General features: G+C 33.2%; 1 protein-coding gene across 6 annotated transcripts; it reads left to right on the forward strand.

Moving 5' to 3' along the window:
* Window positions 1-2943: 2943 nt before the first annotated feature.
* On the forward strand, window positions 2944-24256 carry LOC148598974 (uncharacterized). Of its 6 annotated transcripts, none has more exons than XM_088561111.1 (13): window positions 2944-3162; window positions 5804-6052; window positions 9592-9759; window positions 13226-13483; window positions 14354-14521; window positions 14855-14920; window positions 15218-15385; window positions 16138-16219; window positions 17182-17357; window positions 17962-18120; window positions 18750-18883; window positions 19404-19581; window positions 20524-21392. In XM_088561111.1, exons 1-13 carry the CDS (start codon window positions 3096-3098, stop codon window positions 20787-20789), a joined length of 2139 nt encoding a protein of 712 aa, XP_088417237.1. In that variant the 5' UTR covers window positions 2944-3095; the 3' UTR covers window positions 20790-21392. The 6 variants fall into 6 exon arrangements, with proteins under 6 accessions (XP_088417237.1, XP_088417236.1, XP_088417240.1 ...); XM_088561110.1 differs by lacking the exon at window positions 20524-21392 and adding an exon at window positions 23601-24256 and having other exon boundaries at window positions 2947-3162; window positions 13226-13384; XM_088561114.1 differs by lacking the exon at window positions 20524-21392 and adding an exon at window positions 23601-23740 and having other exon boundaries at window positions 2947-3162; window positions 19404-19574.
* The last annotated feature ends 2722 nt before the right edge of the window (window positions 24257-26978 follow it).

Consider the following 26978-nt stretch of genomic DNA (forward strand, 5'->3'; position numbering starts at 1 on the left):
TATGTTGTCGATTACAATTTCCAGCCTTTTATTATCGTCTTTTTCTGTATATTTGGTAGATGATTTGTAATTATTTCTTACACAGTATGAGGAATCTCTACCAACAGCTATATACTTGTATCTAGGTGTACCATCTTTTTTGGAAAAAACAACGATTTACATCAGTTTTTAAGTCGGGATTTTTACTGAGTATGGGAATAGAAGCATACAGTGTCAGAAATCATAGGTTTTAATGTTTATATATTCAGATAATAGTCTTGAACTGATTGTCCCTGAAAGATCTTCCGAATTGTTTAGGATCCACTTTGAATTAATACCACTACGGGAGTAACAAGTAATGTTTTAGGACTGTAAACCCTCTTTGACATCTGTGTATATAATTTAAAAGTTTTAAAAGAGGTTTGGTGGTACATTTTGCAGATCCAGCTATGTAACGTTGTTTGTATAGATTCGTGTGGAGTTTAGGAATCCAGTACATAGACGGTAAGTCACAGTAAACATACGCGTTAAGTCATCGTCCTTGCCAGAGAGACCAAAAGAGGACAGCACTGATTTAGGAGTTTCCACAATTTCTTTTTTGGAGAGTTTGGTAGCAGTATTGGTCATGTCACTGCTATTATTTTCTACGTCTACCTCTGATGATAAATATCGGATATAAAACGTTATGCAGAAAAAAACAATGTTATTTTGGGCTTTGTCTGCTGGTTCGACAACATACTTGTCATGTATAGTAGACAATGTTCTTCCTACATCGAGGTATTTGAAAACTGATGTAGCATTGGCACTCATTTATCTACTTAAAACTTTCATTCGTTTCAAAATTTAAGACTTCAAGGATGCCGTGGAGGACTACGCAAGAAAATGGATAAAACGAGAACTAGAAGACATTGATTCTCTGTCAGAGTGGTAAAAAACCTTGAAGTCTTAAAGTTTGAAACGAATGAAAGTTTTAAGTAGATAAATAAGTGTCAATGCTACATCAGTTTTCAAATACCTCGATGTAGGAAAAACATTGTCTACTATACTTGACAAGTATGCTGTCGAACCATAAATCTGTGCTATTCTCTTTTGTTCTCTCTACCAAGGACGATGATTTACCGCGTATGTTGAATGTGATTTACCGTCTATGTACTGGATTTCTAAACTCCACAAGAATCTATACAAACAACTTTACATAGCTGGATCTGCAAAATGTACCACCAAACCTCTTTCAAAACTTTTAAATTATATACACAGCTGTCAAAGAGCGTTTACAGTCCTACAACAACACTTGTTACTCCCGTAGTGGTATTAATTCAATGTAGAGACAATCAGATCAAGACTATTATCTGAATATAATAGCATTAAAACCTATGATTGTTGACATTGTATATTTCTATTCTCCATACTTAGTTAAAATCCCGACTTAAGAACATTACATCAATCGTTGTTTTTTTTTCCAAAAAAGATGGTACACCTAGATACAAATATATAGATGTTGGTAGGGATTCCTCATACTTTGTAAAGAATTATTCCAAATTGTCTTCCAAATATACAGAAGAAGATATTTATAAAAGGCTGGAAATTTTAATCGACAACATATTTTTCCAGTGTTGTGGATGCGTTTTTCAACAAACGGTCGGTATTCCAATGGGAAGAATTTGTGCTCCTCTACTTGCTGACCTCTTACTTTACTTTTATGAGGCTGACTTAATGGCAAACGTGATGACTTTTCATTCAAAATTGTCAACTTTTCTTTCATCTGTGACAACATTCCTTCAGCATCTGCATATGGAGTGTTCATATCACACTCATACGTTATGCCAGAGCTTGCCGAGACTATGCAGACCTTTTGTATCGCACTAGAATTCTAAAAAATAGGCCTCTGGAACGGGGTTATGTTGCTACAAGATTGAAGTCATTACTACATTTTTTTATGGTCGTCATCATGACCTCATGGATCGTTACGGTGTATCCAACTGCGCCATGAAAACTGATTTGTTCAACGTGTCATAGTTTTCCTTTCCTTTCGTCTACCCCAGAGTTGACTTTTTATGAGCAGCTCGGTGGAAGTTTCTGGTATAAATCTGGTAGCAACATAACTCTGTTTGCCTATGCCAAATGACAAACACACCACCGGAATAAAAAATAAATGTGTTTCCTATTGAATCTTTTTTTAAAGTGATATATGATAATTAGTTAATCGTTCATACTACTGTAGTACTGATGGTAGTTCTATGCTATGACAGGAGGTCAGCGGTCCTGCAAAAATGTGGACCGAAGTGTCAAAAACTAAAAAGTTTTATATGTCTATGGCAAGTTCACGCATCTTTTCAATGAATAGATGTTCAAATTACCTGTAGGAACTAGAATTTCCTCTGCAACGCAATGAAGGAAAGCTATTTGGTTTGTCTGAACTGCCCAAAAAATCATAACACATTGTAGCAAAGAAAACAGCAACAGTAATTAATCCATTCCACGACATTGCGGAAATGGCCTATTAAGGAAAACAAATTCTTCTAAGGTAAGGAGAATTTTTGTTCATAAAAATGTAGATATGTTATCATACATGTTTACAGTAAAAACGTTTTAAATTATGATGCACTGACTTTAATATAGATTTGAATGTTACGATAAAACGACAATATTTTTAAAATACCCAAAAGAACATACTTTTGCATTGTTTTGAGTAATATCTTCCCATCTTTTTTTCACATTTGTTATAGTATTGCTAAATTTGAACTTTAAAAATGCAATATGAGGTGATATGTCATTTACTACAGTAGTCACTTCAAGTGATGTCCAATGTGGCTGCCAAGACCCAATTGATAATTGATAATAATAATAATTTGCAGGCGAATCGGAAATAAATTTTTGAATGAGCTTTTTATACCTTCACGAAAAAGAGTTTTTCTTAAATACACTTAAACGTAACCTTACGGAAGTCGTATGTGTACTAGTAAACGTAAAACGTACAATATTTTGTGACATGCTGGGTAGGGTATTTAAAGTAAAAAAGTATTTGATACAAGGAAGTGGAAAATGGAAAATGAAAATTTGCACAAACAATTTTAAGAGGAAATAAATGGTGCAATTTCGAATAACCTGTGACAGAGATGGGTAAAAAATGCATAGGATATTACAACTTTATAATTTTAGCTGTATTAGGCCATTCTGGTGCAAGTAAGTTATAATTTGGAGGGACATTTATTCATAAAAAATGAAGTCATCAAATTATTGTTGACGCTAAGGGTATACCTTCCATCTATTTATGTTTGTTTTTAACAGTAGACCTTAGAATAAATGATAAAAACGCCAAAAACATACCGTGTATCCATTTTTGTCCCGTGTAAATTTTGCTATGTTTGTGGAAGCTTAAAACGTCAACATTAGACACCGCAAATACTTTTCTAAAAAGTAATTATCTTTTATCAAGAACTCCTTGTATACATTTATATTAAAGCATACATTTTCTTTTTTTCTTTTTTTAATTTTTTTTCTTTCTTTATCTATCTAAGTATATAAGGCAAATTACAGGTAAGATTAATTACTTAGCAATATATTCTGACATCCAAATTAGGTTTCAAGTCGACAGAATGAACTACTTGTATTTAAGTACCCTTGATCTGTCACTCTGTATGTGTAAAAAAGTAAAAACGTTTGACATCTTCAAATGGAAGAAGATAATCAAATTTGATTGACAAAAAGGACGTGACAACAGGTGAATCAAATCACATGACTTTCAATTCTATTAAATGTAACGCCAAACTCAGAACTAAGCATGTTGTGTTCTTTCTCTGTAATCAATTTAACTACTGCAAAATATTATTTAACTGATTGATTTTTTTAAAATGTACTCTTGACGTCTCTATAAGAACCGGTTTAATTGAACGACTGTCATGGTTCAACTGCCATTATTTAGGATATCTAGTTACTCTTGTGATACAATGGCAAATTATATTGTCCCGAAGTAAATCGCACAGACGGAGAAACTAAACCGAGGCATATTTATAGCCCTTGGTTCCATTGTTTGAATGATTATAATCAAGGAAGCATTTTTTTGGCAAAGAATGAATCTTCAATTTTCTGTAAACTGGGATATTTTTATTTATCAAAATGTTTATATTATTAAATTCCAATGTCTTTTGCTTGATTCACATTTTTTCCTTGAAATTATGTACAACGTCTCTATTAAAAACATAATTGTCTTGCAAAGTTCAGGGATGTTTATTTTTTTAACTTTTTAATGATACTCTTTCTTCTCCTAAATTCCTTTACCGCAATTCCCTGTAATTTTTTGTCTTGTACACGATGGTTTTTAAATATACATGTATATCAAAAAATATTTTGAAGTTTTTTTTTCTGTTTTGCACTAATATTTAATTTGCTTTTGATGGTGTATCCATCTGTACAATGAACACTGATTTATTCAACGGGCCATAGTTTTCCTTTTATCGTTTGTCTACCCCGGACTTTACTTTTTATGTGCAACTCGGCGGGTGTTTCTAGAAAAGCAGAGGACGCTTAACCTTCCGGTGCACCTGATCCATGCTCCCAGTTTTTAGTGGAGTCCGAGTTGCTCATTTGCTTTTGTTACTTTGTATGTATGATTTTAGTTACTTTATGTTCTTTGTTGTATATGTCTGTTTTCCATGTCTGGTCTTTGTCCCTGGATTACATTCGTTTGATTACCGCTATAACCTTGGTTCCCTTGATTCTTTTAACCCATGGCTGCCATTGGGTTGACATTTGCCATCCCGGATGTCTGGCTGTCGTCTCGTTGACATATTAGCCATTTCCATTGTCGTTATATGTTTTACATATTGGTCAGCATTAGGCACTATATTTACACATATTCTCAGGGTTTCAGAGAGTTTCTGCCAAATCGCTTACACTTGCCTCTTAAGTCTGCCAGTTAAAAAAAACTTGATCTTTGTATCAAATATCCGATGCAATCTCTTCACGTATGTGACTATAGTTTAGTTTACAGGTATCCCTTTTGGTATAATAAAAAGGGACAGTAAGTTTTAAGTTACGTATATCTTAAGCATGTTGGAAATCGCGCTCTTAACTTTTATTTTTTAGTGTTTTCTTCTTTTACATTTAGATGCAAAGATTGAACCTTTTTTTCAGGTTTCAATATTATTTTGTATCACCGGGTATAATTTAAGAAGCATAACATTCCCTAAATATAAGATAATTACTTTAATTTTTTGGTAAAATTTAATAAAAAGTGTTCAGACTTTTGCCGTGTTTTTCCCCATTAATTCTGCAGAGAGAGCAAAATATACTTAGTGAGATAACGTTTTGAGATATTCCCTATATATCAAATGTTAATGACATTCAAATTGACATGCTGGTCAATAGAAAGAAAAATAACCATCCATACACAGTAGATGATTTGAACTGAATAATCAAGTGATTCTTGAGTGTTTTTTTAGTTTGCCATCTTCTATGTACACAAGTTTGTCTATATCGAGAGGAGAATTTATGACGAAATTGAGCCTTTATTTGTCAAAAGACATTGATTTAACCTCTGAATATTAGTTATGGATGTATTGTCAGTTACCATCAGCATAAAACTAGTATTAATCGCTATGCAGGATAGAATGTCCATCTGTGTTTTTTGTAGAATACTATCTTACAATTATGGAAGTTTAACAAAGAAAAATGACGAGATGATTATTGTTCTGTTGTTTTACATCACCGAAACATCTTAAGCCGCATGTAAAGTTGGGGTGTGTATTTTAAAGCACATCATTTATGAAGTTGCAATCAAAGTTTGTGTTACTTATTTTGGTAATGTATTCGCATTGCTTTTTAGATCCACACAACGCTGAGTTTAAAGAAGGACAGTTTGCCCGAATTAACTGCTCGGAAACAATTACAGAAAAAATAGAAATACATGCTATCAAGTATTACACAAAGTCATGTCAACACACTGACATATTTGGTCTAGCTAACTTGTGTAACGGAAGACGCTCCTGTAATTTTAATGTCACTAATTCTAATGTTGGCAGTTCGTGTGGCACGGAAGTACTCGCCTCATTGACGATCACATTCAAATGCATTCGTGAGTAAACTTTTACAATTCAGACGGACAACACCAATAATATACACACAATACAGAATTTGAAAACGTGGCAGATGTTCATGAAAAAAAACTCTATCAAAAAGCAAAATGAAAATCGATAAATAAAAGCTCGACAAACGTTTGAAACGAACTAAAGGAAGAGATGTAAAATATCTATTTGAAACAGTAATCAAGGGAACCAAGGCTATATCGGTTATCAAAAGAATGCAATCCAGGGACAAAGACCAGACTTGGAAAACAGACATATACAACAAAGAATATAAAGTAACTAAAATCATACATACAAAGTAACAAAAGCAAATGAGCACCTCTGACTCCACTAAAAACTGGGAGCATGTACATGGCGCACCGGTAGGGTAACCGCCTTCTACACCCGCCGAGTTGCTCATAAAAAGTCTAGTCCCAAACGACAAACGATGAAAGGAAAACTATGACCCGTTGAATAAATCAGTTTTCATGGTGCTGATGGATACATCATAACGATCCAGAGGACTATTTGTTAGAGTTCTAGCGCGATACAAAAAGTCTGCGTAGTTTCGGCAAGCTCTGGCATAACGTATGAGTTGTGATATGAACACTCCATACGCCGGTGCTGAAAGGATGTTGCTACAGATGAAAGGAAAGTTGACACATTTGAATGAAAAGTCATCACGTTTGTCGTAAAGTTTAGTCAATAGTTTTCCTTTATCATCGATTCCTTTTGTTTGTTTGTTTGTTGGGGTTTAACGTCCGAGCAGCAATATTTCAGCTATATTCAGAGGATGAACATGAAATGGATGATAAAATGAAAATGAAATGAATAAAAAGGGATGGGACACAAGGACAATGGGGTCGACAAATTTTAATTGCCACTGGAAAAAGGGAGAGGTGGGTAGGGTCGGGCAATTTAGCCTCCTGTGGCGGAGCCCTATGGTTCCTACTCCGGGAAAATACCACAATAGGGTTCTTTAACGTGCGAGGAACGTGGCATCTTTCCCAACACGGTGCACCACTATAGTTTGCGGTCAGGTTTTCCGTATTATAGCCTGACAGCCCCAGCATGTAACACGCCAGGGGTACCCCATTCAACCACCTGGGCACACATCCCAGTTGCTCTGTGGGCAAAGCGCCCGAGCCCCCGGCTAGGGTTCTTAGCACTATTTAGTCGCCTTTTACGACAAGCTTAGCGCTGCTGCAGGCCTATTCTTTTAACACCCGGACCTGCACGGGGCTTATCATCGATTTCTAAGTGTAGGTCAAGATATGAGGCTGACATCACAGTGTCTGTAGTATCCTTTATTTCAAGTTCTTTGGGGGTAGATGCTATGTATCAAATCCCCGAAATTAGCATTGTTTAAAGAGTAATCAAGATAACAAAAGCTATAGCGGTTATCAAAAGAATGTAATCCAGGGACAAAGACCAGACATGGAAAACAGACATACACAACAAAGAACATAAAGTAACTAAAATCATACATATAAAGTTACAAAAGTAAATGTGCAACTCGGACTCCACTAAAAACTGGGAGCATGGACCGGGTGCACCGGTAGGGTAACCGTCCTCTGCTTTTCTAGAAACACTCACCGAGTTGCTCATAAAAAGTCAAGTCCAGGGTAGACAAACGAGGAAAGGTAAACCATGACACGTTGAATAAATCAGTTTTCATGGTGCTGATGGATACATCATAATGATCCATGATGTTCATGATGACCACCATAAAACTTCTGTAGTGATGACTTCAATCTTGTAGCAACATAACTTTGTTCCAGAGAACTATTTGTTAGAGTTCTAGCGCGATACAAAAAAGTCTGCGTAGTTTCGGCAAGCTCTGGTATAACGTATGAGTTGTGATATGAACACTCCATACGCAGGAGCCAAAGGGATGTTGCTACAGATGAAAGGGAAGTAGACAATTCTGAATGAAAAGTCATCACGTTTGTCGTAAAGTTTGGTCAATAGTTTTCCTTCACCATCGATTTCTAATTGTAGGTCAAGATATGAGGCTGACTTCACAGTGTCTGTAGTATCCTTTATCTCAAGTTCTTTTGGGTAGAAGCAATGTATCAAATCTCCGAAATTAGGTTTGTTTAAAGATAATACGTCATCTATATAGCGGAAACTGAGATTGAAGGATCTAGTTAAACAATATTCTTTCTTTCTGATCAAATCAGCTATAAAGTCAGCCTCATAAAAGTGAAGAAATAGGTCAGCAAGTAAAGGAGCACAATATGTTCCCATTGGAATGCCGACCGTTTGTTGAAAAACACGTCCACCACACTGGACAAATATGTTGTCGATCAAAAAGTCCAGCATTTTGTAAACATCTTTCCCTGTATATTTGGAAGATGATTTGGAATTATTTCTTACAAAGTATGAGGAATCTCTACCAAGAACTATATATTTGTATCTAGGTGTACCACCTTTTTGGGGAAAAAAACGAAGTATAATGTTTTTAAGTCGGGATTTTAACTGAGTACGGGGAATAGAAGTATACAGTGTTGAAAAATCATAGGTTTTAATGCTATTATATTCAGATAATGGTCTTGAACTGATTGTCTCCAAAAGATCTTTCGAAATTTTTCACCACTACGGGAGTAACAAGTATTTTAGTAGGACTGTAGACCCTCTTTGACAGTTGTGAGTATAGAAGTTAAAAGTTTTGAAAGAATTTTGTTGGTAACGTTTTTGTGATGGAGGATGTTAGTAAAATTAATTGCATCTATATCTTTGTTGACAAACGGTAGTGGAAGAAATGATCGTTTTTCTTCATCTTGACTTTTCACACAAACTGGTTTAAAGAGTCTGTGGAAACCAATATCCAAAATGATGACAAGTCTGTATAATGATGAGGTGGGGTCAGAAACAGGAGTGTCAAGACTTGTTTTGTAAAGGGAGTGTAGTAGAGTGAGAGGTATAGAATAAAGTTTGGTTCAAATGTTATGAAGTCCAAGAGGTTCTGTATGAAAGAAAGGAGACCATCTATGGATACATCATGTAACTTAGGTGACGTATAGTGGCGATGGCCAGGACCCCTTTCCCGTCTTGGATTTTTGTCAAATACATTCATCACATTTATGCTATTGTTATATTGGCTTGAAAGGTTTCCTATACTTTTGATGTTGTCATTACATTTTGAGTTAAACTATCAACTGTATTACATGTATATATACAACCTGTGTATTGTAAAACCGAGACAAAATACGCTGGATTCATTTTATTTGTTTCTGCAGAGCGAAAAAAATAATGGCAAAATGGCGTAATTAAGAATTGATAAACATATAACCAACGTCATAAACTATGGCAAATTGATAAACATATAACCAACGTCATAAACTATGGCAATCTTATTTCTGATGTTTGATAATTTATTTAGTTTAACCAACGTTACAACAGAATATGGTCCATAACGGTCGCCATTCCGTGAAAGACACGAGCATGAAGATACTAATCATAATTTACCACGGGCTGGCATTGTTTGACTTCAGCATGTAAATTATAAACGTGATATATAAAAAAAAAGATGCATAACCCATTGTAGGTCACGGTGGTTGGTCTGATTGGAAACAATCTCATTGTCCAGTCACGTGTGGACGATCGGAATTTCTTGAAAAGCGAAAGTGTAACAACCCAGTTCCTAACGAATATGGGAAACAGTGTGAAGGAGACAATGAACGAATGTCACCTTGTGGTACAAAAGGATGTTATTGTGAGTACTGGTACTAAATATGAAAAAAAAACTTGTTTATATTGTTTCCTTTCATATCAGGAACTTTAACACTTAAATCATTATACTTTCACCGGGTTAAGCGGTACGATAAATAATTTCTTATTGGACAATATTTATTAATATTGATAATAGAATTACTATAATAAACAGCTTCGTAGACTAATATTTTTTCGATTATAAGACAACGACGTCTAGGTACAAGAAAATCATCACCGAAACTTTAGGTCAGCATTTTGAATGAAAATTTAAAAACTCTTATCAAAAAAGAGATAAACAGTATGCATATTGAGAAATATACGTCTCATTTCACTTAAGTTGTCATGGTGCAAACCATTTCCACAAAAATGATATCATTTTGATTTTAACATATTTAATGTAGACTATGCACCAGTATATATCCCTTTCTCCCCTGGAGGTATTTTTGTTGACCTACATATAGCATTCATTAGTGATGTATTTGAAACATTTTCTACCTATTTGCCAAAATTCAAATGCAGCGCTAGCTCAGGATTTAAGGTATAACGAAGGTCGTGACGTGAAAATGATAATATTTGGCTGAGTTTCCATATACATGAAATAAAGATACAACAAAAAAGTTAAATACCATTAAATGTCTCACCTTTCCAGGGTTGTAATGAATATATGATTTATAATTTTTAGTATTAAATTGTAGTCATAAAGTAGGAAAATAATGCTTCCCCCCCCCAAATATTCCATTGCAAATTTCTCAAATTTCGAGATGTTCACGGGACAGTATACACAGACAACCCTTTAAAGGATTTTTTTTTGCAAAAGCAAGCATAGTTTTTACGCATGGTGTCTGTGGAGTAAAATCTTACTCTTCTCTGTTCAATTATATCTGCAATGTAAAACTTTAAATTAATTGAGATTGTCATGAAATTAAAATTATGAAATTTAAGATTTGTACTTATCAATTTTTTTAGTTGAATTCTGTTTCTCTAAGTCAGTCGATACAATTCTTTCCTGAAATATACATAATGTTGGTTGTAATGCGATATCTTTTTAAAATAGATTAGTTATCATGAATATAGACCAAAGGGAAACAAGTTAAATTCTGTCCTTTATCACTTTATTTGGATTGCTGAGTATTTTAGACTTTAATCAGAGTAAGAAGAACTGAAAATATTGCCATTTCAAGGACAGTTTAATCTCATCGAATCAAAGTTTTCAACTGAGAAAATTTGAAAGGTTAAGCAAATATTAACAACTTAAAATATCCCACATGCATGATTAAAGCAACATATCTTTGTATTCACAATAAATATAAATGGTCTATCGATTGTCTTTGTGTTATGGTTAAATGCAATTCCATGCCTACATATCGTACGCTTCAACTGAGTGATGCCCTGACAAACTGCTATATTAAGTTATTAAATAAATAAATAGTATTCAACATTGTTGTTTGATAGTAATGATAAACATTTTATTTTGTAATGTTTTGTTCCATATACTCTCAGTTCATTTAAAATCGCAGTGAAATGTTAACATGGATGATGTCTTCATACGATAATAAGGGCAAATTACCATCGGCTATTTGTTTCTTTTAGATTAACACCATTCAGCTAATTTAAAAAAAAATCAAAGATCTAATATGAATATCATCATTTCAAGCATTACTTTGTTTTCAAATGAAAAGCATAAGTGCTTCCTCTACAATACAGTTTATTATGCAGAAGAATATTGTTTAGTAGTCCTTCTTGATTGGTCGATACTTTAAAAAAAAAACAATATTTTTCAGTTATTGTCGCACTATTGTTTTAACTTACTCCGAATTCTGTCTCTAAAAAGGAAAAACTAAATATTGTTATTCGAAATATACCATGTGGAAAATAAGTGAAGATTAGATCGAGCGATTCCGAAGGCTAAGAGTTACGCCAAAAATACTTCATGATATATTTATACAGCTACATTAATAAAAGACAAAAGTTTTGTGGTCATTTCCCGATACTTTGAAAGTTCATAAATTGTTAAATTATAATTGTTTTTAAAGCGGGAAAATAATAATGATGATGAGTAGACAATATAATAGACATTTTTCATGTGTGTCCTAATGAACTACTTTGGTTATACATATTTATTTGGTTTAAATTTGCATCATTTAAGGAGATAAACCTAAGGTGAGGGCTATAACTCTTGAAATTAGTGATATGTTTTTATATTCACCCAAAACCTATAAAGCTTTCATTTGAAACAGAATGAAAACAGATTAAGTTATTTTGATGCTTACACGAGTTTGAAATGCCGAATACAAACGTTCCAATAATTTGTAAGAGTTTTGTCTCTTATTCTATGTCTTCTTTCTTACAAGTAACTCAGGTAAGTTTCAGAAGAAAAAAGATGAACTCATTTCGTGGATATTACACTTTTTATATGCACATTAAAAAATGGAAATACTTGTGTTAAAAGAAAAGGTTTTGAACTGTATATGGTAAAAGTCATCATTTAAGACGAATACTGATTAATTTTGTGCTGCTTCATTATCTTTTATAGTAAAAAAAATGGATTTTTTTAGTTGCAACACATGGATGCGAAACAAATTTTCTCTTATCATAGGATTTTGATATACGTTCTTCCTTCTTAAGACGTCCCTATATAAGAACCTGATGATTTTAAGCATGTTTACCGAAATTACCCATTTAATGAGGAAATCCTTGAAAACCGAACAATAAATGAGTTGGAGTACATTTACGTATATCTTTGTGAGAATCATCCATGTTGTGTCGAAAACATAAAGTCAAGTATTCATAAAAAAATAAGGGATGAAATATGTAATGATGTATTACAATATACGTTTGTAGTGCAATTTGTGCTCTTTGATCATTGTTAGAAAAATTAAGCCCATTTTGTGGCATGCCGAAAAAAATTTCATTGCAATTTTTTTTTATATTCCCTATTTCAGTTTAAAAATCATTTAATACCCTCTAATAAATTTTCATGGGATCAAAATGCATCATAATCATGATTTGTTGTTCACTCTCAGCATACAGTACCAAATGAAGTTGGCCTCTACTAGTCGATTTATTAAGGGTAAATTTTAAATTTCATTCTAATTTTTTTTAAATATTCGGCATCTTTTTCATATCCTAATAGTTTAGAGGAATGTCATGAATTTCTTTTAATGCCACTTGTATTAACTAAAATAATTTGCTTTATTTAAATGGAAGCAAACTGTTTGAAAGACGAATAGTCTGACATTACCTTTCGGCTAACTTTAAGACCAGAACAACGCTGCACTTAAAAGTATTTTTTTTGCAAACAGGTGCATTTCAATTTCTAATATACAAATCTAGTAACCTATATATGCCTTCCCGGGGGCTTTCATTATCTGGCCCTTTGACGTTATAAGAAATGATTTTCATATGTTATTTTTGGTTTGAATAAACAATCTCAAGATTTGATTGTGTAATGCTTCTTTTGTTTTGAGACAAAGGTAATGCAACAAGTTGCACGCATTCGAGAGTGGAATGGAATTGTTCAAGTGGATACATCAGTGTTATTTTAGCACACTGGAAAGAGTCGCCTTGTATGAAAGTATCTGACGACTTTTACACGAAAGACGTCAAGAACAGGATGATAGAAAAATGTAACTACAATTCCACGTGTAACTTTGAATTAAATGAATCTACATTTAACGTGACATGTAAGGAGTGCACCATGTTGGATTATGGATATCGATGTGAAGGTATTAGTGAGCTGAAATGTATTTTATGGGGCACGCTTGCGCCATGTTTGAAATAAAAAAGGCAACTCATTGTGTTATTAAAAGGAGCAAAACAATTTTGTTGTAACTGTTCAAACACTAAAATATAAACCAAAATTAAAAAATATATACAAGAAATTGCTCAACGATAGTATAACCAATACGATCACTTACTTTTCTACCTATATATTTAGGGCAACTCAAAAGTAATTCCTGGGAAGGTCAGCCAAAATCAAGCAGCAAAAAAAAACAACAACAAAAACCAAAAAACAAACAAACAAACCAAACCAAAACAAAACAAAACAAAATAAAACAGAGCAAAACAAAACAAAACAACACGAAATTATTCTCACACAAACAACTTATATTTGACCATTTGGTTTAAAGTTTACACGATATTCATCACGATAATTGTACGGGATACTGCCTCATATGTCAAATATCTACGTTTTTTACCTTTTAACGAGCAGCCTTTCTATAATATTTCTATGAAACGAAATAAGGTTAATCTTGTGGTAAAAGATGAATATTATCTAAAGGTAATTTTGCTACACAGCATACAGTGGTATGGTACTTAACCCACGTGGATATACTGTAAGGTGTAAAGAGAACTTTTAGAGAAAAATAAATATGAACAATAATTATGTATTTACATTTCAAAGTTCTGATACTAATTTTTATGAACTAATATAACGTCTGCAATTGTCAAATAGGGGAAATCGATCTATTACAAACATAATGTACTATTTAGGTGTTTGTGGTTCGAATAGAGATGATTAAACGACAATTAAAATAACAACAAATCTTATACTTAGGAGTTTTAATTATGCCATACATCGTTAATTATTTCAGGTAGTTACTGGACAGCATGGTCTGAGTGGTCTCCGTGCTCAGTTTCTTGTGGAACAGGGGGAACTACGATACGATCGCGTGAATGCAAAGATTCACTAGCTAATGTTGAAAGTCAATTTAAATGTGAGGGAAACAAAACAGAGCTACGTCATTGTCAACAAGATGCTTGTAAGTATAACATAGCCTTTTTCAAGCCTGTCATATATGAAGAATTGTAGGTGTAAAAGTCATGAAAAAAATAGCAATCTTTATAAAAATAAAATAGACAGAAGGTGATTCATTTATGTCAAAAAACCAATGGCATTTACTAATTTGTAATATAGAACAGTTACAGACCACATAACTTTTGTTAGCTCGTCATTTGTTAATAAGTTTTGCTCAGAGAACTATTATATGCAAAAATTGACCGAAAAAAAAATGGAAGGTATACACACGTCAATTATTTTTTGTATTACGTTAGAATTTCGAAGAATTTAGCACTTTTTTACCATTACAACACAGGTTGCCAAACGGGAAGTATGATAACAGCGCATTCGAATATAACTAACTTCAAGGATATATCAGTGGGTATGTTTGATAAAATATCAATTTCTAATTGATCTTTGGGTAGTTAAATTGAATATTTTTCCATATGATGTATATATTTTTTGTAATTATTTATCGAAAACATTGCCTATTATTCTATTTTTATTCGCCAAACACAAATGTCATTATAGAATTTTTTTTGGTTTTTTGGGGGGGTTTTTGGTTTTTTGTTTTTTGTTTTTTTGTTTTTTTGTTTTTTCTATTTATAATATTGGTATACTGATTTGTTAAGGTTAAACAAAAAATCCGTTTCCGTATCTTTTTGATTACATTTTACAGATACTGGAATTGTCCAAACGGGGAATATTTACACGATTAAATGTTGTGCAAGAATAGTATCATGGAACTTTATGCCAGTTAATCCGGGGAACCTTACCATATTTGTACTCAGATTAATAACTGAAAATAAGTACAAAGTAGTAGGAACAAACAGTATTAATGTTGGTGGTAAGTTTAGTTGCGATGTCTCTTTTAATTCTCAGAACAGTTAAAATTGAAGTATTTCCTAGAAGAAATATTTGGTTGTGTTATCAATCCTACTTTGTAATCTAAACGTGAAATACTCGGTAAGTTTAAACCACTATCTTTTGAATACATCTTCTTCTTCACTTTCCCGCAACTGTATCTACCCAAAATAAAACAGTTTTATTTTTGAACTTTGTTTTCGAATCAGTGTACAAACTCTGTACTAGAAAGATATTACTGCTCTATTTTTCACTGTCTTTGTCTGATTTGATGTTGAATTCACAGGTTCTGTCCTTTGTTGAGATTTCTATGGTTTAATGAGATTAATGCCAACCGTAGAATTTCATTTGCGCCTCCCAGTACAACTACATTAGAAGCTGAAACATGAATCTCCCGAGTTATCAATATAAAGTACAGTGAAGTACAGTGTTATTGGCACACCACTATGGTGTCGCCCATAGTGAAAAAAAGTAACATGTTTGACTGTTATAATAATTTTACTTTAATGACACAAATGTATGATTCCTGTACAAATCTTAAGCATTTTTCCTATAAATATACCAAACAGGCAGATCTAGACATCTACTAGTCTTGTTTCTTATTGTGATATTTGATGCCCCATTTCTGTCGTATCATTACTTTTTTAGTTGCATGTCAATATTCTTTCTAATGTTGTTTAAATATAATTATTGTTAAAAAATTATGTTTGTACAATTTGCGTTTATTTCCTTCAGATGCAGATATATACCAGAACAAAAATTATGATGTGCCTGCTAACGAATCAGTTGGAATTTTAAGAAATGACATAATCGGATGGTGAGAATAACAAAAGTCAAAACTTTAAGCAATAAGAGCTTTGATAAAAATTCTAATTTAATTTGATACGATGACGAGTCTTTATTGCACTAGAAATATTTATTGAATATCAACGTTCATTACACAGAATCTTCCGATCTATAAGTTTATCTTATGGCAAAATCGTGCCCCTTTTTATTCGTGAAGACAATAACAGTCATAATTTTTTTTGTTTTGTTTTAATAAGGACGTCACGTATATTACCTATGTAAGTAAAATAAATCTATAATAAATATATATATGAAAACAATATTTGCATTATATACCACCTTGTCGTCTCTATAATACGCACAGGAATTTTAAGAAAATCATGCTTGTATTTTAACGATTATAATTTATATAAGTGCTGACGTCTTTCTGAACTTCTATATTTCTTGTACCCAACACTGGACCTAAATGTGTTCCATGCTGAACCCCATGCGGACATGAAACATGCCTGTAGACGTCCAGTACTAAATGATATGACCGGTGCACTAAAGAGACAAAAAACGAAAAACCAATGTAAAAACAAAAGAAAAAAATTAAAAGACCACAAAGAAAAACGAGGAACGTTACTTTTCATTTTTAGGTGTTCCAGAGTGTTGCCAGGTTCTGCGTTCTGCTGGACACCCGTCGTGCTGTTCAATATTTTTAATAAAAAACTGATGTAAACAACACATTATTCGGTTTTTTAGAGATGAATATTGCTGCTTACTTTTTTCAGTATTGTATGTTTTTAGCACTGGGTAGGCGGATTATACTCATCATTGGATAATGCTTGTTTCGAGTTTCCTTTTTTTTTAAATATTTTATATATAAGGTTATATTAACTAACCACAGTAGAGCGGATACATAACAAAACCATAACAACAAAAATCAAACATAGATAGATTTAATGAATTCTTTATGTTTATGCAAGTGTACTTTATGTTATAATGATGAAGGTACGACAATGGAAGCAATATAATTGGATACCACGAATGCCTGAACGGTGATGAATCCTGTCCTTATGTGTACAGTCTAAATAGAGAAGCGGTTAATGCTGATACACAAATTGATCTTCAGGAGTTACAAATGTCACCTAACCGGTCGTATGATGTGAAGTACATAACGTCAGAAAGTAAATTTTGGCAAGATACGTATCAGACTTGATAAAAATTACACTTTTTAATCTCAATATATTTCATTCTGTGCGAAGAATTCGGCTGCGCCAAAGTAAGCGGAAAAGTATATTTTTTTCTGACGTAACAAGATCAAAACAAACCGTTCATTCACGTCTTATGACATTGCAACTTTTATTTGGTTCTTATTTGTCTGTCCTTATATTAAGTATCATTCTGAGTAAGAATCCGGGAACGGGTGGCACATCAGTTTCCCAATTTAGTCATTTTTGTCTACAATATATTCAGTACATCTAGAAAACAACTGAAAAAGCTTTTTAAGGTTGTCCTGAGGCATCTGTGACGTAGATATGTTTTGACTGCTTATACAGGGGAAGAGTGCGGGAAAAGTTTGCAGTCATTTTTCCGTAGTGCATTTCAACTACATTTGATCTATCAATATCTTAAAAAGGCAAAATTTACAATCACTTTGATGATTATTTCTGGTGGTTATAATTAATTAGTTAATACAATTTGTTTTCCTTCATGTGCCAAACCTTATATATACTTTGCTCTATTCTAAGACGGAGAAGTACTTAAAAGTATATGAATTACCTTTTGCAGACAGAAAACCGGACATCAACACAAGCAATGACGTATTTGCTATTCCGGACCATTCTAATATGGATACTCATATCACCAAGATATCAATATACGATCCGGATGTATACAACTATGAACTGGATTATAACAATGCTTATTTGTACTTTGACACGAATCGTCGTAAGTTACAGCCTTTTTTATAAACTTTCCATTTACATTATACGCAATCCTTCAATCCAAATGCTAGTCCAAAATTCCTGATAGAAAATTCCCAATAGCGAAATATCCATTCACCATACAAACCTTATTAAATTAAATGAATAAATAAATTAAACTATAATGTTGTCGTGTATCCCTTTTCATAAACAAATGACAATTTTTAAACCTATTTCCCTATCCCGATTTCAAAAGGGAAAACAAAGTCCTATATTCTTTATTCTCTGATTCGTCGTTCTCTATTTATCATAATCGTGGAAATCTATCTGAACTTAGTGTCCTATCATATGAGTTTCTTATTTCTATCCTAGTGCAACCTTACTGCCAATTGTTTCAGATTATTTACTCCAGTAACAACAAATATTGCAATGATTTATCTTAAACGTACTAGACTATTTACATTTGAAAAAAAAAAATGTCTCTTTACGTAAAATGTAGCATTTATTATTACTATAGTAGATATGTGATTTGCATATAAAGCGTTTCCATTCTAACATCGCTAAAACACTATACCTTAATTTCACAAACAAAATCGCCTTTTATTATTGACCCGTGCATACATTTTAATTTCATTTGTATTTTCATTATTTCAGGAAGCCTTCATGTAAAAGAAAAACTGCCACACACTGTCGGGAAACACAACACATCATTATTGTACAAACTGTCTGTAGTTGACTTCTGTAATAATACGGCTGACTTCGAAATAACAGTAGTTGCATATAACGACGTAAGTTGTATATAAATTTATACACGATGTCTTGTGATAAAAATGTAACAAGGGGATTAAACAATTCGGGTGATAACTGTATATAATACTTATACAGCTTTTGATCAACAAAGTAAGGTTTTGATTTAAGGAAGAATATGCACATACCAGATCAAATGAAAAGGCCTTACCTAAATTAAGAATTATGCAAGACTGCAAGTTATGCACAGCTCTCAACCGGTATGGCGCAGTTATTCTAGTTTGATATATTTGCTATTGCATACCGCTTGTCATACACCTGTCTATTCAGCTGTTATTTGTTTTTCAATCTGGGGTTACATCATCAAAAAATATACTTTCACGTTCTATGATATTGTCTATGATGCGTTCGCTATTTGCACGTTATAAAAGGACACATAAAATTAGTAAACGTAGCATTGGTTTTGCGACGTTCAGTTTTGGTATTATTCATGTGTATTCATGTTTACATAATATTTTTATAAAACATAATCTACAGTAATCCCTCACATTAACATTTTAGCCACCAACTTTAACAAGTGTGCCTAGAAATGTTACCATAGAAACAGCTACTTTGGATTTAAAAAAACCATTCAGTAGATTCAATATCACAGATCCATCGAAAGATAACATTAGCTGCATCATCTCCATGAATACTGACCATATTATCCTCAAACAGAGCGGTTATAATGGGGTTAGAGGTTAGAACTTTTTTATTTAAAGGTTGCTTTGAGCAGTGATTAATTGAAACTGGATTACCTTCATTTAAATGCACCAAAATGTGCAGCAGTTCAATAATAAAAAATCTCATTTGTCAAAATTTATCTTTTATTTGTTTATTCACAAATATTATATTTTATCTGCTTTTTGGTGAAAACTACAATGAAAATTTTGCTCTTGTGTAAATCTTCATTTGAAGATGAATTAAAGATATAGATTAATCAATGTTATACAGTAGGAAAATATAATGATTGCACATATTCTTATTTTGACCTTTTTGATAGTACACAAGTTTTGAAATTGGAAATTATTTTGCACGATGTTCACCAATCTTCACACAATGGTCACTAAACAATGTCTTTCGAATGTTGATGATGCCATTACTTTAAAGATATATCTTTAATTCAAAAATTAATTCGAGCAATTTGAAGTATTTTTTATGACTTTCGGTGGGGTAGCTTTTTGTTATACATATGACGACGCTTTTAAGTGAATATTATCTTAGTCAGTGAGCATATATTGTCGTATTACTACAATTGAGTCAATCAAAATTTCAGTTCGAAGTTATGGCAGAAGGGCATTTGTTCGTCACTTTTTTCAGTAGCTTATGTTTTAAAGTAATTTTTCAGACCACAGCCATTCTTTTTTTTTTTTTTTTTTGACATGAGTTCTTTCAACCAGGAGAGTAAAATCAGTTTCTGATGACAGAATTTTGTAACCGTTAATATTATATGCATAGCTGTTGAAACATCCATGAATTTATGTCGTTTGGCGGCCAGTATCATAATTTCAAGAAATTACATTTTTTCTTTCTTTCCATAAGTGTTCATAGAGATTTGTCTTGTTACCCGGGGCTTACTTTATGTAACACCCCAAAAAGTGTGCAGCAATGTAGTATTTAAGTTGGACTTTGGACTTTCTAGATAACGTGGTAGTAGCTGTAGTAGTACTGAACCCTGACATTTCACCTTACATATTGACCAAAAAGGACACAACCATATTATTGAGTGAAACCTCTAAGCTACTAGCCGACAGTCGGAAAACGATTGATACACAAGAAAGTCAAGACCAAAATGTTCTTTTAAACTTGGTTCTACAGATCCATACTAACATAGAAGAAAAAACTGAAACGTTCGAATCTCAGATGGACAAAATTAAAAAAGAGTTGACGAATTTAATCAAATTTTAAACGTTTTAATCCTAGAGGGTGGCGTCCAATCGTTGCCAATTTTATTTTATTATAAAGACCTCCAGGATGTACTGAACAATGCCTACAATATCCGTTGAGGTTTAACGCCCGAGCAGCAGTATTTCAGCTATATTCAGGCGATGAACATGAAAGGGATGATAAAATGAACATGAAATGATGATGAAATGAAAAAAGGGATGGGACACAAGGATAATAGGTCTACAAATTTTGATTGCCTCAAGATAAAAGGGAAGGACGGGTAGGAAAGGGCAATTTAGCCTCCTGTGCGCGAAGATTTCTACTCCTATCGAATACCACAGCAGGATTTTTTCATGTGCAAAGAACGTGACATCTTTCCCAACACGGTCCACCACTATGGTTTGCGTTTAGGTTTTCCGTATTATAGCCTGCCAACCCTAGCATGAAACACGCCAGAGGTACCCCATTCCACTACATGGGGCACACAACCCAGTTGCTCTGTGAGCAGAGCGCCTAGCCCCCGGTTAGGTTTCTGAGCACTATTTAGCTCAACGCTGCTGCAGGCCTTGACACCCAGACCTGCACGGGGCCAGATTGAGGACAGAAGGGAGAAACTATACCCAATTCAAAAAGAAGAAAAGCGTCAGAAAAGAAAACGTATTGATGGTAAGGAACCGTCTGTACATTAATAACGTATTATATGTTGCAACTGAAAATATCAAAGACAATGTTGATCATGCCGTAGATGTTGAAAGAAGAAAAAGAACCTATGCTGTCCACACGTGCTAGTGCTGCAGGTCAAAGACCATCGAAACGTCCTAGAGTTAACTCTACCACTCCTCCGAGAGCATAGGACTGTCAAAGAAAAAAATGGACCATCGTTTTTGACACTGTAGCTCTTAATAATATTCACTAAAATATGTCAAATGATACTGATGTTACATCTGATAATGTTTGTAATTCAAATTGATATATGAATAAACAAAAACCTCCATGTGTAGCAAAACCGATGGTGATTTATCAATTTCTAGCATCAACAAAGCTTATCCCTGATATTGTCTTAAATTGCTAACTTTTGCTCATGATATTATCTGTCTACAAAAAGCAATGATCTTGACTGCATAGAAATTTAAGAAATATACTGTAAAGATGAAAACAGAAAAAAAACTATTTTCAAAAGTCAGATGATATTACTTTGGCATACAATCAAACTGTAGAAAAGTTACTAGAAGTTATTGAAACTCTATCACATTTTGTCATGTGGTTTAAAATTTCGAAAAAACTAACAAAATTGAATGATGATGTTTTAATTGGAAATATTTATATTCCACCTGAATGTTCCAAATCTTTCTAAAATGATACGTTCGACCAGAACAGAACGAGCCCTAAGTACCGTGAACCACGCTCCATAAATTGGAATTATAATTTTGAAGTTCTTCTGGGTGCCGTGGAGGACTATGCAAGACAATGGATAAAACGAGAACAAGAAAACATTGATTCTCTGTCAGAGTGGTTAAAGGCCGTCAGGTGATTAATTTTGAAACAAATATGAGTTTTAAATAGGTCAATGAAGGTCTGCAGTCCTACGACAACACTTGTTACTCTCGTAGTGGTATCAATTTAATGTGGATCCTGACAAATTCGAAAGATTTTTTGGAGACAATCATGTTCAAGACTATTCTAGAATATAATAGCATTAAAATCTATGATTTTTGAACACTGTATACTTCTATTCCCCATACTCAGACAAATCATTAAAACATCGTTGTTTTTCCAAAAAAGATGGTACACCTCTATACCTATATATAGGTCTTGGTAGAGATTACTCATTCTTATTGAGAAATGTAATTCCGAATCATCTTCCAAATATACAGAGGAAGATATTTACAAAATGGTGGAATTTTAAATCGTCAACATATTTATGTAGTCTGGTTGACGAGTTTTTCAACAAACGGTCGACATTCCAATGGGAACAAATTGTGCTTCTCTATTTGCTGATCTATTTCTTCTCTCATGAGGCTGACTTTAAAGCTGATCTGTTCCAAAAGGAAGAATATCGTTTGGCTAGATCTTTTCATCTCAGTTTCTGCTATATAGGTGACTTATTATCTTTAAACAATCCTTATTTTAGGGATTTGATATATCGAATCTACCCCAAAGAACTAAGATATAAAGGATACTACAGACACTGTGATTGGAAAATGAAATTTATTTCATTATGGAGTGTCCCTTTTTCAGTGGAAAAAGAAACAACACGACCTAATATCTTAAAAAAAACGACAAATGTTTTTGTTAATGCTCAAGAAAAGCAGCGGACGCTTACCCTACAAATTTATATGTCAGGCAAAACTTTTCTAATGTCTTTCCTTGTTATGTGCTTTCTCCCGATTTATCCTTGTGTAAATTGACAGCGTTTATCATATTGCTGCAGACTAATACATTGAATTGAGTATGATCACAGAAATAAAATTGAATTCATATCGCCTTGAACATTGGTTCTAGATCCAATGATACATGTGAAAAAAATTTGGGGGTTTATTTTAACATCAATTCGGCGTTTATTTTATAGTCTCCTCACATTATTTATATAAGAAAGTTTTTATAGTCACTATAATGAACACTAAAACACTAAGATTTCTTTGCCGCTTTGAGTTTCGAAAGCAAAACTACTAACGATCAATTCATTTTACTCTACTACAGAAAAATATGACTCCTATATTGAAAAGGATATTGTCAGAACAATGTATATCGTAACAATATATCTTATTTTTTTCTCAATAAACTGAGCAAAATACGTCAGTTCTTATCTTCTTAATTTTGATTTAATTTTAGATTTGACTCTCTTCCTAACCACAAATTACAGTTCCGTTATTAACACATCTTGCACAACAACTCTAGAGCTGTCATGCACCGACGGAACTAGCACTTCCAACAAGAAAATAACGATTAATTTTAAAACGGGCAATCATGGGGACAGCGATTCCACTGGACGTGATGAAACCAGTCCGACTGCCATGGTCATCGTCCCAACTGTTGGTACATTGTTTGTCATAATATCTGTTTTTATAATAATTATCATCATTCGAAAAGGTAAAACAATTAGTAATGGAACAAGACCAGAAATAGTACAGTATGAGGTAGTAGAGAAAATAAATATTCAAAACCATTATGAAACTTTGGAAAGAGTGACTTCGCCAGGAGAGAACCATGCATGAAAATATGCGGTTTTTATCTGAGACAAATATTTCGAAATAAATGATTGATTAAAAGAAGTTTGACTGACGTAAACTTTCAAATGCCACTTACCCTGTCTAAGAATTATAAACAATCTTACCAATCTAATGTAATGTTTGAATTTTTTATGAGCTGTACAAATTGTCAACAAACAGAAACCCTACTATTTAGTTTTTATTGATGTGCGTGTTTACCAGGTTCAATGATGTAGCTTCTTAAAGTAAACCAAAATAAATACCTAAACAAAACAATCATTTACGTGTATCAGTCTTCACAAGAACCGATTAAAAATCTCTATCTATTGTCAGTTGCGTGGGGCATTATTTATAGCAATATATTGAACCAAGTGTAGTGCGTCTTGTAAATTCGAATTGTCATCATTCACGTGTGACCAATAAAAACATTCTTAGTAACATATGAATGAGCTTTTCAGACACAGTGTGAACATTTTTAATCCATCGATACATGTATATCTACACGTCATTAATTTACACTATATCATTTTTTTCTCGACTCACATACAAATCTTACTTCGTTATATGCAATAACTTTTATTTCTAAGTTTGCCGTATTATTACACGAGTCAACAACTGATAACTCATACAGTAATTATGCGTTGTGTTTTCCGACAAAGTGTGTAAGTTTTGCCTTTACATGTAGGCTTCCTGAAAAAAATATAAATATAATTCAAAGAAGGATAAATTATCAGCATATCTTTCGTTAAAACGTTCATCTATAATCCTGTGTATTTTACTTATTACGGGTAAAGAAGATAGTTGGAAAAGAGTAATCAAGGGAACCAAGGTTATAGCGGTAATCAAAAGAATATAATCCAGGGACAAAGACCAGACATGGAAAACAGACATACACAACAAAGAACATAAAGTAACTAAAATCATACATACAAAGTAACAAAAGTAAATGAGCAACTCGGACTCCACTAAAAACTGGGAGCATGGACCAGGTGCACCGGTAAGGTAAACGTCCTCTGCTTTTCTAGAAACACCCGCCGAGCTGCTCATAAAAAGTCAAGTCCGGGGTAGACAAACGAGGAAAGGAAAACTATGACCCGATGAATACATCAGTTTTCATGGTGCTGATGGATACACCATAACGATCCACGAGTTCATGATGATGACCATGGAAACTTCTATTATTTTTATATTTATTACTATCAGCTGCAACAATAAGTCATAATGCTCTGTTGACAATATAAATCTGTTTTTTTCCCCATTCATATTTATTTTTTCTTCAGATTTAAGATGAAGGCACAAATTTTCTATGATAAGTAACAAATATTCAGCAGCATTAAGAAACTTACGAGTACTCGTGTCAAAGTAGAAATAAGCATTCCCATAATCCAGTTTACGAATACTCGTGTCAAAGTAGAAATAACCATTGCCATAATCCAGTTTAAAATTGCTTATTTAGCCACCAACATCCTGGTCACTTATTGATACCATTGTGATGAGACTATTTTCATCAGAATGGGCCGGAATTGTGATATCGTCCATGTGCGGCTTTATTACGGATATTCTGTCTGCAGTTGTTTTTTTTAAATAAAATATTTTAATTCAAATAAGAATAGACAGAAAAAATTAGGTGATCGCATGATCATGACATATTCCTTTTTCACAATTCGAGGGGCAAGCCCTTCACAACTCTTACGGATTGGTTCGTTATCATAAACATTTTGTTACAATATCTTCTTACGGTAAGCAGTTGAAAATATTCTTTCAATATAAAAAAATATGTTGAATCCAGGACATTAATGCAAACCGCGTTTTAAATGATCTAATACGTACATTGCTAAATTGGAAATATAATTTTCATGTACAAGTATCAACATTGTCTACAAAAATAATTTCAATCGTAATTGCTCCGAATGTTTATGGACGAATACATTACATTTTGCTGCAATTATCTTAGTTCCACATTTAAACTTGCATCGTCACACAAAGAATTTCATATTTTCTCGTCAGGGCTTTTTTTCAGAAAATATTTCAGTTAAATTATTGAAAACTAAGTAAAAAGAACCACATTGAAACATTGGCCACCTTTTGTCTGGTCCCATGTTCTATTTTTAGTTTCAGCGGCCTTGCTTTGCAATGGACATAAATCCCCACATCAGTTCTATGCAGAGCATCACAAGAAACATTCTTAAAGTTTGAATCTAATAAGTCTGGAAGTGTCAAAGGAGACGATTTTTGAGAGAAACAATTTTAAAAATAGCCATAAAACGTGGCAATACTCCTACATGGTTTAAAAAAAATCTACACGACAGTTTGACCATTGATAGATCTCATCATGCTGAACACTTTTACCAGGTGAGCTTCACAGAATCATTACTGTTAATGCAACAGCTTTCATTACTAACAACCTGTATCAAAACGATATAAACAATGAATGATATGACAGAAATCAAATACATATGACTTGGAATTGGTGGAATGTTTTCAGTGAAATGATTTTGCGCAATCATTGGGGTTTTAAAAGACCCCAATGTAACAAGAATATTGTCTACTATACATGACAAATATTATGTCTCACCAGCAGAAAAAGCCCAAACGTTTTTGTCTGCAAAACGTAATACGTCCAAAGTTTGTTATCAAAGGCAGAGGTAGAAAATAACAGCAGTAATAAGACCTATACTGCTACCACACTCTCCAAAAAAGACGTAGTGAAAAACCATAGATCTTTGCTATCCTCTTTTGGTCTCTCTACCAAAGGCAATAATTGTGATCTACAGTCTATGTTCTGGATTCCTAAACTCCACAATAATCCATACATAGATAGATCTGCAAAATTTATCACCAAACCTCTTTCAAAACATATAACTTCTAAACTCACAGCTGTCAAAGAGAGTCTCCAATCCTACCAAAACACTATTTACCCCTTACCCCATTAATTTCATGTGCATCCTGAAAATTCGAAAGATCTGGAAAGCTTTATCAAAATACAATATCATTAAAACCT

The sequence above is a fragment of the Perna viridis genome, chromosome 14, assembly GCF_037379345.1.
Source record: "Perna viridis isolate PV_CMFRI_1.1 ecotype Kerala chromosome 14, ASM3737934v1, whole genome shotgun sequence".
NCBI classification, from domain to species: Eukaryota; Metazoa; Mollusca; class Bivalvia; order Mytilida; family Mytilidae; genus Perna; species Perna viridis.